The sequence below is a fragment of the Adiantum capillus-veneris genome, chromosome 5, assembly GCF_014529385.1.
Source record: "Adiantum capillus-veneris isolate H3 chromosome 5, ASM1452938v2, whole genome shotgun sequence".
In the NCBI taxonomy this organism is placed as follows: domain Eukaryota; kingdom Viridiplantae; phylum Streptophyta; class Polypodiopsida; order Polypodiales; family Pteridaceae; genus Adiantum; species Adiantum capillus-veneris.
In genome coordinates, this window is record NC_140935.1 from 61607961 (window position 1) to 61620317 (window position 12357).

The 12357-nt window shown below is 44.3% G+C and overlaps 1 protein-coding gene across 2 annotated transcripts in view; it reads right to left on the reverse strand.

The window, feature by feature from the left end:
• The window catches only part of LOC147457402 (clast3-like protein), a 45496-nt gene extending 33545 nt beyond the window's left edge, over positions 1–11951 (reverse strand). For both annotated transcript variants that reach the window (XM_086512281.1, XM_086512280.1), the window contains exons 1-2: positions 11795–11951; positions 11558–11723 (exon numbers count right to left, since the gene is read on the reverse strand). In XM_086512281.1, the coding sequence (XP_086368407.1) occupies positions 11558–11723; positions 11795–11854 (226 nt within the window). In that variant the 5' untranslated portion in view covers positions 11855–11951. The remainder of the gene's footprint in view (positions 1–11557; positions 11724–11794) is intronic.
• Positions 11952–12357: the final 406 nt, after the last annotated feature.

A 12357-nucleotide genomic window follows, 5' to 3' on the forward strand; every position in this document is an offset into this window, starting at 1 on the left:
CTGGGATTCTTAATGGCTTTATGCCTTATAAGACAGAGCGATGAAGACGGGAGCGTGCCCGATGCATGATGTATGAAGGGTGGGAGTGGCTAATAAGTCCGGGGTCGGGACACGAAGATCCTTTCCCAAAAGCTGTGTGCGCTCTAAAAAGGATCGGATCCTTCGTAGAAGAAGAATCTTTCTGCGCTCTGATACCACTGTAACAAACTTGGACACTCCAAGTCAAGATTCTACCGTGACACAGCAGAGATTCACTTCAAAACAGTTCACAATTCACAATTGATACGACACGGCCCGGAGGAGTTCCGTGCCTAGAGATATTGGCTCCAAAGAATGGCGTCCCTTTCGGTATTTCTTTTTGTATTAATCTCAGTTCAAAGTACAAGAGACTGGGAGGGTTCTCACTCTCAGACTCTGCGTCCAGATGCTCTGGTTGTGAGGGCCCTGCCCACTTATTTATAAGTTTTACAAGGGATGCCCAAAAGCAGAGCCCCAAAAGCTTCTCAATTCAAAAGCTCTTAGAATAAAGCAACTGACCCAAAAGCTTCCCCAAAAACAGCCAACGTAGAATTCAGCTTGCGCAGAAGCTGAAATTCCATACAACCTGCTTTATTTCCGTACGCACTGCCACGTTAGCAAGTCAGCGGAATTTGCACCGCAATTCACTGAATCTGCCACGTGTCACTGTCGACAGAATTTCCAAGACTGTCTGCCTGCAGGGAATGTGTCCGGTGTATCAAGGCATGCCACGTCACTGATTTGTGACATTAGGCCCCTCGGCTAGGATCTGCATGCTGGCTCCGTTCTTCGGTGGCTTGACACGTCATCAGTTTGTGGCATTTATGGACGAGAGGAATGAGCCAAACTATGCATTGTATCTTGCAACTCATTCAAGGAAAAAGAAGCCATCAATTGCAGTTACACGTCTACAGTCACTCGCCTCCTAGTGAAGTGTCAGACCTGGTCTCTAGCCTGTAAGACCTCTAGAGTGACTGCCTCTGCTATGAACAAATCCTCATGGAAATCTGAAGCAATAGATAGCACTCGATCCGGCTCTATATGCAACACCCATACAGAATCCTTGATTGTACGCATCGTAGACCCTGGTGGTGTCTCTCTCTGCATAGCAAAAGAAGTCCTTTTTAATCCTATCCCCTCTCGAAATCCAATGGGACACCAAAGCATGAGAGTCAAGGATGCCCTAGAGCCGGCGTGGCTCCTATAAAATTTGTGTGTGTTGTCTGCAAAGTATGGAGAGTCCTTTAGGATGCGCTACGTAGAGCTGAGGGGAGCACATAGAGCACCCTCTCTGTGTTGAATCTCTCTACGAATAGAGCATGCCGTCTCCCTACACAAGCGACTGGACTCCATGATACAAGATGCTAATAATTGTGAAGGTGAAAGCAATAGATGGCGCCTTCTATCACAAAACAAGCACCACGTGCCAATGGAAAAGAACAAACTTTAGAACTTCAACAAATGAACTGAAAGAGAGGGAGCACAAGCGACACGGAGTGGCGGAATTCAACCTCAGAGAGTAATGGCCCCAACCTTGGCGCCCCTTTCGGTATTTCTTCATATTGCATCAACTCAGTACAAGCCAGTACTCCACACTATGCACCTTCACCCAGAAGAGTGCCAAAGAATGAGCCCTAGCGTCATATTTGAAGGCCCTAGGCCCAAAAGCAATTTACATGAAAAGCCTTAAACTCAAAAGCTACTGGCCCAAAAGCTGGCGCTAAAAAACTGCCCAACGTAAATCACGGAAATCCGTAGAAGCTGCCACGTCAGCACAGTCAGTGTGGAATGCGGAAATTTGTACAGTTCTGCCACGTCAGCAGTCAGCGAAAAATTCAGAATTCCGTACAGTCACCACGTCATCAATTCCACGCGCACGTGTGTGTGTGGGTCCTGCCTTATTTTATTCTCTTGTGTCACTTGGGCCCCATCGGACGGGGTCCCATAAGTTGGTAGGAACTTCTTCTTCTTCACCTGCTTATTCTTAGGGTTTAGGCCCCTCAGCCGAGATCTGCACAGTGGCTCCGTTCTTCAGTGGCTTGACACGTCAACAGTTTGTGACATCCCCCCTTCTTGAAAGAAAATAATCGTCCGCAATTACAGCATATCTGCAAAATAACTCAAGTTAGCTCAAAAATTTTCGAGGGACATTCGTGGGACAATCAATTTGCTCTTTTTTTTGGTTAAGGAGTTGGCTTCTCCTTTTCGGCTCTTTTAATCAAGGAGTTGGCTTCTCCTTTCGACTCTTTTGATCAAGGAGTTGGCTTCCCCTTTCGTTCAGATCGGAACTCTTGATATTCCGGCGTAGTAAAACTAGGCATCACACCCAGACCGCATTGATCTTCCACGGGTGTCTTGACGCACTAAAATTACATACCCAGGCAATCTCATCCAATTAGGAATATTCAATGGTTGACACATCACAATGCAACACAAATGCTCACATATGCATGTTACAAGACACAACGAACAGCATTGTTGAGCACTCCCCCGAGACAAACGGTCTGCGGTATGAAGCTACTCAACGACTACCTCATCACTCCCCCTGCAAATAACCTAAAAAGGTTCAGGCCATGAGCTCAGAGGACTGTACAACCAAACGCTCCCCAGACTGCAATCTGTGTCGCTTGGAGGTTCAAGCATACAACCAAACGCTTCCCAAACATCGGTCTACGTTGTTCGGAGGTTTTCTAGCATAAAACGAAACGCTCCCAGACATCGGCTTGCGTTGTTCCGAGGTTTTCAAACATATAACACTCCCCAGACATCGTCCTACGTCATTTCGAGGTTCAAACAATACCAAAACAATATTTTTCACTTCTCCACCCGTGAGTAAAATCACCAATCAATGAAACGAGTATTAAAACCAAAGTCAAACAGTTCAAATCGGCACCAAGGCAGGTTTAAAACAAATAGCATCCATTTCAAACAATATTTTCTCAAACACTATTCAAAAGTATCCAAGTATAAAACAACTAAAGAGTTCATTCAAGGTTTTGTTTGGACAGCCGAACTTTGAGGACGACTGGATTGCCCTTCTGCATCACGGTGATGGTTCGGTTCAGAACTTGGAGAGTCGCATCATTCTTGTAGTGCCAAGGCATGCCCAAGAGAACGTCGTATTTGCCCAACTTCATAATGTGGAAATTGGCTTTTTCATGATAATCTTGTATAGTCACTGGAAGAGCACCAATGAGCGGTACCACTTTCTAAGTTTGCCCCGTGGCTAGCTCAGCTTCAATTTCTCCACCCTATGCATCATAATCAAAGTGCATCTGCTTCAAGAATTCTGCATGGATGATGTTCTCTGTAGCTCCGGGGTCAAAGAAAATAAGGGCTTTCAAGCCATTGACTTTGTCGTATGCTCGACACAATTCATTTGTACTTTCAGGCGTATGCCATAGATATAAAGGATTAGTTCAATAGCAGATCTAGCCCTCTTAGTCAGAGGTAGCCCTGGGGATCTGTCTGACGTGGGAGCTCTAAGGATGTTGATGCTCGCTCAGGACATGCATTGAACGTATGCCCTCTTTGGAAACATTCGAAGCATCGGCCTTCTTGTAACAAGGTGTCTCGTTGGCGGTGTGTCAGACGAGGCCGTGGAGGCTGGTTTTCACAGGATTCCCAAGAATTTTTTCGTTGTTGCCGGTAGTTCTGGTTGATGGCCGGAGTTGCTTCCGTGGTAAACTCCAACTTTCCTTTCATCATTTTGTAGCCGACCACAGCATGGTCCATAAGCTCTTGCATGGTTGAAACGTGCTGTAAAGTGTGAGCTTTGTCCTAGAATATGAGTCAAGGAGAAAAGAGTGGATTTATCCCACATGCAGTGGTGCAAGGTTGTAGAGCTACTTAAAGCTCGTTTCATGAATGAATAAACACAAGTCTATTTTGCATTACATCTCCCTTTGTTTATGGTGAGCTTATGATGGCTTAGCAAATACTCAAAATCGTGTTTACGAGTCCAAGTTAATTGATCTTGGAACCTAATTCGGTTGAATGATAATCTAGCCAGCACGCACTCACTTGTGTACACAATGTTTCTCTTTCATCTACCCTAGCTATTCCTATCAAGTGGTATCAAAGCCACGGGTATGCTAGCTAGGTTTGCTATTATGCATTTGTATGTTTGTACAATTAGCATTCCTTAATAATCATTAGTTAGATCCATTAGGTTTTATCTTCTATTGAATATCGCATGCCTAATTAGTACTCCATTGGCTAGCATGAGCATGTTCTTGAGTTAAAGACTCTTGGGCCACTACTCACTCGCCAATTGGAAGCCTAGTTAGCATTAGAGTGCATTAATTTGCCTTCAAGAACTTGCATTTTGCATTCAATAGCTGCTCCTTATTTTAGAGAAATTGGCATTTGCAATTCGTGTGTGTGCATAGCCTGCCTTGAGAGCTTTCAATCAAGCCCATCCACACAAAATTTGAGCTAGATTATGTGTGTGTAGAGGTGGGTGGTTTTTCCTTTTGCATTTAATGCTCGTCCTTTTATTCTTCACCACTGCCCTTTTTTCTCTCGAGGAAATTGTGGTGGGACTGCCCTCTTTAAGGAGATCAACCCTCAAAGGCGGTCTCCACACATAAGGACGCCCGGCGGATCTCAAAGCGGCGGTGAGCTCGATTGCGAGGGACAGGCGAATCCGCCACCGATCGGCAGAACTGCTCAAATGCCGTCCGGCGGCTTTGTGCACTGGCGACCGACCGCAAACGGTGGCTGTCTCCAATCCAACCACGAACTTCACTAAGGCGCAGGTTGCATTTAAGGTCCAAATCGAGTCCACCTCAGGGAGGCCCCCCTTCCCGCGCGGTGCCTAAAGCTCCTAACCTCCTAAGAGGTGTTTCCCCAAGGCCCCCCTTTCCGAACTGCTCCGCTTAACCCCTTTACTTCCCATTGGGCCCTCTCGAGCTCCCGTTCCCACATACAAAGTTCAATTGAGAGCACTCCCTTGGCAAGCCTTTCCACAGGCATTGTGAGTCCCAAGGCTCTCACCTGTTTGGCATGACCTCCCACCTGCAAACAAAAGTAAAAGACACTAAAGAGAGTGTTCAGAAGACTTTTCCAAAGGCTATCAAAGCTTCAAAGCATCCAAATTTTTCCGAGCTCCAAGCCAAAAGACGAGCTAGTCAAGGCTTCGCACCCAAGGCAAACCAAATTGGGAAGAGGAGCTTCACTCCAGTGAAGAGAAGCTTCACAAAGTTGGAAGGAAATTTGCTCTCTCTCTCTCTCTCTCTCTCTCTCTCTCTCTCTCTCTCTCTCTCTCTCTCTCTCTCTCTCTCTCTCTCTCTCTCTCTCTCTCTCTCAATTAAAACTCTTAAATCTTGAAGCCAAACACAATACTTAAAATAAATCATTTCTAACGAGAATTTGTGCTCGTGTAAAGAGGTAGACACTGGCTAGGAGAGTCTCCTAAGCTAAGACCCCTCTATTAGCGCAATGGAAGAGAAGGGGCTTGGGAAATTTAACAGGGAGGGCTTTTATACTTGGCAAACCAAGTTGAAAGGCTATTTAATGAAAAAGCAGTTGTGGGGAATAGTCAAGCCAAGGCTCATTGATCCGACATCTACTACAAGTACACAAGTTCTGACAAGAGCTATGAGTGCACAAAATCAAGCCAAGAACAAGCAGGCATTAGGAATCATAATCACTGCACTACATGACAATTATGTACACTTTATTGATGATTGTGATACCTCATCACCTGCATGGGAAGCACTAGAAAAGAAATTTGGAGCTAGGAAAAAGAAAAGCAAAGTAAGCTTAAAGAAAAATCTATACAAATTGCAAATGGAACATAACGAAGATACTGCAAGCTTGGTCAATCGCCTCAAAAGCATGACCACACAACTAACTTATGTAAACAGTGCAATGTCAGAGGAGGACAAAATCGCAGTCCTCCTAGCAGCCTTACCACCTAGCTTTTCCAGATCATGACCATCATTGAGGAGAAGGATCCAACACCAGATTTTCAAGAGGTCATCAACTCTTTAATGTCCGAGGAGAAGAAGCAAGGGAAGAATGCTTCTTCAGGGGGAGGAGCTTTTGCAGTTGGCTCTAGTAGCAAAACTTGTTTCAAGTGTGGCAAAGAAGGTCACATAGCAAAGGATTGTCTAGCATCGAAGACTTGCCGCATTTGTGGGAAGAAGGGTCACCTTCCTTCCAAGTGTTTCAAAGGCAGCACCAGCAGAAATCCAAGGCCGAAAGCGTATTTGGCAGAAGAAGACAAAGATGAAGATGAAGAAGAAGGCGGCAATAGCCTTCTAGTCTACGATGACATTCTCTAGCTTTTGTTTTGGCATTTCCCCTTCAATTGTATTTTGTATGGAGATAGCTTGGTCTTAGTTTTATACATTTGTTTGAGGGGAGATGTTTGAGCATCTCTTGGATTAGAGATAGTTTGTCTCCTGAATTAGGGATGGTCTCCTGCATTGGAGATGTTCTTTTGCTCCTGGATTGGAGTGTGCCAGAGATATTAGTTTCTTCAATTTCTTCCTAGTCCAAACCTCAAGGGGAGGATTGTAAAGTGTAAGCTTTGTCCTAGAATAAGAGTCAAGGAGAGAAGAGTGGATTTATCCCACATGCAGTCATGCAAGGTTGTAGAGCTACTTAAAGCTCATTTCATGAATGAATAAACACAAGTCTATTTTGCATTACATCTCCCTTTGTTTATGGTGAGCTTGTAATGGCTTAGCAAATACTCAAGATCGTGTTTATGAGTCCAAGTTAATTGATCTTGGAACCTAATTTGGTTGAGTGATAATCTAGTCAACACGCACTCACTTGTGTGCACGATGTTTCTCTTTCATCCACCCTAGCTAGCACAATCGCATTCCTATCACTTGCTTGGACAAACAATATTCCTGCAATGTGATGGTAATCCAATGGTGTAGCGCTCGCAGTGTCGCACTAGTCCTCCAAGGGAATGAACTTAGAGAAGGACACCGGAAGGTAGACGTTGAGAAACCTTTGGTTATAGTTCTCCATGGTCTCTGTGGCACCATTCTGACCTAATCTAGACTTCAAACATAGAAGTCGTGTAGCTATATGCAAAAACTGTCTTGAAAGCTTGCCAGGTCCTTGGAGCATGCGGTTGTGTCGCGATTAAGCTCCACCACTGCAGAGAATTATCTTTAAGAAATCCTGCTACTCGAGAAATCTTGGATTCTTCTGTATAGTTCCCCAAAGCATAGATGTTGTCGAATTGTTGTAAGAACTGCATTGCTTCTTCCGATCTTTCACCCCGGAAAAAGTGAAAAAATTGACTTGCGTGCTGTCATCCTTGAAATCTTTGGGTTGGTTAGGCGCGTATCCCAGGTACAGATAATAAGGGTTTCTATATGGGCTCCAACCATTGTAGCCTGGTGGCGGTGATGGTGGGGGAGGTGGGGGCAATGGCACCGGCAAAGGTGGTTTCACTGAATCAGGGTTAGATGGCTGCACCATATTCCTGAAGACTCCCGTTCGGCACAGGCGGCTGGGAAGGTTGCCGGTTAAAAGCCCTCGTACTTTCTGGTGCCATAGGAGGAGGTACCACCTGAGGCATCAGAGGGGGTAACATGTAATTCAAAAATTGTTGAAAGCTTTGCAGCATCAGAAGATTTTGCTGAGGATGCCGCGAAAGAATGTCGTGAAGCTCGTCGAGAAGAAACTACAAATATTTCTATTGAATCCATGAACGCCATGTCTTGGGTTCTTTATGGCTTTATGCTCTGTAAGGCAAAGCGGTGAAGATGGGAGCGCGCCCAATGCGCGATGAAGTAAGGGTGGGAGTGGCTAATAGTTCCGAGGTCGGGACCCGAAGATACTTCAAATAAAATTCTAGTAGTCTCTGGTTTGCTCTGTCTGCTCTTTTGTAGGACCGTTGTGCTTTCAGAAAGCACACACCTGATGCTCTGATACCACTGTCACAAAACGGGCACCACGTGCCAATAGAAAAAGAACAGATTGAACAGACTTTTAACACTTCAATAACAACTGAATTGAAAGAGAGAGAGCACATGCGACACGGAGTGGCGGAATTCCACCGAAGAGAGTATTGGCCCCAAACCTTGGCACCCCTTTCGGTATTTCTTTATATTGCATCAACAGAGTACACGCTTTATATTGCATCAACACAGTACAAGCCGGTACTCCACGCTCTGCACCTTCACCCAGAAGAGTGCCAGAGAATGAGCCCTAGCCTCATATTTAAAGGCCCTAGGCCCAAAAGCAGTTTACACGAAAAGCCTTAAACTCAAAAGCAACTGGCCCAAAAGCTGGCGCTGAAAAACTGCCCAACGTAAATCACGGAAATCCGTACAGGCTGTCACGTCAACACAGTCAGCGTGAAACGCGAAAATCCATAGAGTTCTACCAAGTCAGCAATCAACGAAAAATCCAGAATTCCGTACAATCGCCACGTCATCAGTTCCACGCGTGTGTGTGTGTGGGTCCTGCTTTATTTTAATCTCTTGTGTCACTTGGACCCCATCGAACGGGGTCCCATAAGTTCTTCTCCGGGATCTGCACAGTAAATTCGTTCTTCAGTGGCTTGATACGTCAACAGTTTGTGACACCTTCTCGGACCAAAGGTATTGTAAGTGCTGATGAAGATCCTGCTCTAAAAGAACTCGCTCTAGAATCCGAGCACCTCTACTCGAGGGCCAAAGGAACCCCAAAAGAGATGTAAAGTGATACAGGGAAATGATCCGACAATACAACACCTGCCCAAATGGATGTGGCACCACCCCTCGAGGCTGACAATACAACACCTGCCCAAATGGATGTGGCACCACCCCTCGAGGCTGCCCAAGGACCAACGTAAAATCTATCCAAACACTCCAATAGTCTAGCTGCCCCCCTAAATCCCCATGAGTAGTAAAGAGATCCCTAACGACGACCAAACGCTAGAATATGCCAAAAGAAATCCGTAGTGTGTGTCACTAAAAGAAACCTCTGCCATGTCTACTGCTCCAAAGGTGAAATCGATGATAATACTAGCCTGCATGCTGAAAACCAATCCGATTCAGACTCAACATCGTTGAAATCACCACCAATAACCCAGAATCGAGGCAAAGAAGCAGTCGAAGCAGTCCACAAACAAGCACGATCATGTGGCCTATTGGGAGCTCTGCCCGCTACCAAAGTGCCTTGGTGCTTTATTGAAGCAAGCAAGCGTGGACCAACCAAATGCATACACCACAACTACAAGACAAGTATCCACTTGTTGGTCCCCAAAAAGTCTGCGAACCAGATTTTATAATATTCCAAAGGTGCAACAATTTTATGTTCTTGAATTAGCAAAACATCCACCTCACCAACAACATATCTATGCAAGTCCCATATCAAAAGCATCCGTCTAGACCCTCTCAATCTAGATGTTTGCAACCTGTTAGTATTCCAAGTCATCACATGTATATCCATAGCATAAACGATCAGCACAAGAACGTTGAACCACCCCAAAAGCATACATATCCAAACATAAAGGGAGGTCTCTCCAAGACTGTCGCCACAAGGAAAATAGCCCATAAGGCACATGGGCCAGGAAGAAACCACAATATGCATCCATAGAACCACTATAACCATCTTGTAAGGTACATACTCTACATGAGACCGATTGTGAACTATACCACATATAACATAGCCAGGATAGCCTTTATCCATAGCCAGTTTACATAGAAACCATGTAATCCATCATGAAATGTGCATGAGCAACAAGAGCCATTTGTCCACTGCAACATCTAAGCATACATTAACCTAAACGCATACTGCAAACTAACAAGCTAGTGGCACTGCCTCTATCACTGTCAAAAGTTGAAGCATCTGGGGGCAAGAGTGGGGCACGTCTGCCCTAATGGAAACCTATAATCTTAGTGTACCATGTGTGTAGCATGACCTGTTTGCAAGATAAACCTCCTTTTTCCACATACTCGTAAGTACGGAGGCAAAGGTGAACCAGTAGGCAGCTTTTAACCCGCAGTATTTTGATTGGTCAATCTTTGAATCATTGCTTCTAAGTTCTTGCAATCTTGGCAATGAGCATCGATCAAGTGTCACTTTGTGGTATTGACATTTGCAATCATATCATCATACGGGTCATAAATAAGTACATGTACATGGTAATAGATATTGTGCGATTGTCAATGTACAAGTCGCAAGTGACAAGCGACTTGATTGATGTTCAAGGCAAGTAGGTCTCTCCAATATATATATACTCAGATGAATCCAGGATAAGCCCAGATTCACCCTTGAAGGAAACTGCAAGGTATAGACCTATGGTAGTCACCCACAAGACAATATAACCATCAGCTCCATCATGCATAGTATTGACTAAATACCACGACATCCCCACTAACGTCGTCAGTGCCCAATAGTGGGGAGTGATACACTGATAGTCTATATGTTCATAGGATTCTATTATGAAATTCCCATTTTCTTTATTTTTTAGGTTTTTCTACCAAAGTTTAGTATTTTTGCATACCTTAAACCTCAATCCTTACCTTACATACCGTATTTTAAGTATGGTTCCACCTTGAACCATTGGTATACCATGATACAATGTGCAAATCCATAAGGAAAGCACTGGAACAATATCTAGCACATCTACATAAATTTGTCTAGCATATTTGCAAAGTCAAAGATTGTCCCCTCATGGCCTACTTAGCAGCTCGTCTCCATCGATCAACATGTCTCTATCCAATGGAAGCGACTCGATTTTGAAGCCAAGCCGGAAAAAGAGAGTTGCATACATCCATTTGTCTAATAAGTATGCAAACATGCAAGAGTCAAGTGCTACTACAACAGACTCACGAGTCCACTCCTATTCCCTGGGAGAATATTCCCAAGAAGGATCTAAAGAAAACTAAAAAACTACAACTCATATAAACAAAAAAGGGAACTTGCGCATGATGGAGCACGAGAGGTAAGGATATCCACAAGATTATCTTCAAGCCAGGTACAAGCAACCTCTGATGTATGATATGGAACAAAGTGAAGAACTCCTTCCTTGTAAAAAGAAGGCAATATAGCATAGACCTCTGGCAGCTGCCCAACAAAGAAATTGAACCTCCAAAATCAGCTATACGTGCAAAAGCACATAAATTGGACAAGGCCTTCACCACTCATAATAGCTCTATGTAGTATGAACTCCCAAGATAGCGAACTAAAAAGGCATTCCATGAAGCAACCATCAGTGCAATAGGTGCCAGCCACTTAGTGGTCTGCCATCTAAAAGTGTGGAGATATCAGCTGTTACCAGTCATCAGGGCCAATCCACAGTCTTTGATACAACCATTTCACGGTAGATACTCTTTTTAGTTGTATGTTATGACATCTAGTTGACAAATACACCTTGTGTACAGTTTTACCTCGTATAGACTAGTTCTCTTTGACCTCTACGAGACATTAATAGAATCTCTCTCTCTCTCTCTCTCTCTCTCTCTCTCTCTCTCTCTCTCTCTCTCTCTCTCTCTCTCTCTCTCTCTCTCTCTCTCTCTCTCTCTCTCTCTCTCTCTCTCACACACACACAAACAAATAGCAAAGAAACAGGGACGACCTTCCAATGCCACTGCAAGCTCTCCCTTGTCGACCGCGTGGTACGGGTCATTTCCAATGCAAGGAAGGATGCAGGGGTCATCGAGGTAGCCGACCTTGTGGGTTTGCAATGAGGCGATCAGAAGGTCCACTGCAAGTTGTCCCACGTTACCAATCGAAAGAGCTGGCTGTCGGCATAGCTTCCGTTTCAGAACAAAATCAGGAGAGAATGAATGGAATGTAGCTTGCAATTACTCACCGTGAGGAGAGTCATGGGCTCTGCCTTCATACTCCGCTGCTCCACGGCGTAAAACTCCATCGTCTAGGAGAGTCACGTCTTACACGTAAGAGTTTAAACTTTAGACACAGAGCTCGAACGTCAACGAGTTGTGAGGGCTAATATTTTATGGCAGTTTTCCTTATCGAGCACAACCTTTTGTGAGGGTTATAGTGAGGTTTTTTTGAAGCAAACATTGGGGGCCATGTTACGTAGTGTGAGGTGATTAATTTGTTGGAGATGGCAACCTCGCTTTAGGTCATATATAGGTGGGTTTAGGTGCTTATTACATGTGTTGACTTGGCAAGTGTTTCAGTTAGTTTGAATTATTCTGCACTCACTTTATAAACATTGTCGTTTTGTCGCAAGTTATGGGTCCTATTTTTGAGAATTGTGTTGCAATATTGTCAAAATATGCATGAGAGAAAGTAGCACTATTTCCTCATATCAAAATGATCTCAACGTTAATTTCAGCTAGTTGTAGGCTCAAAAGCTAAATTTAGATGAGAAAGTGGAATCACTTTGCTTATTGTTCTCTCTATTTT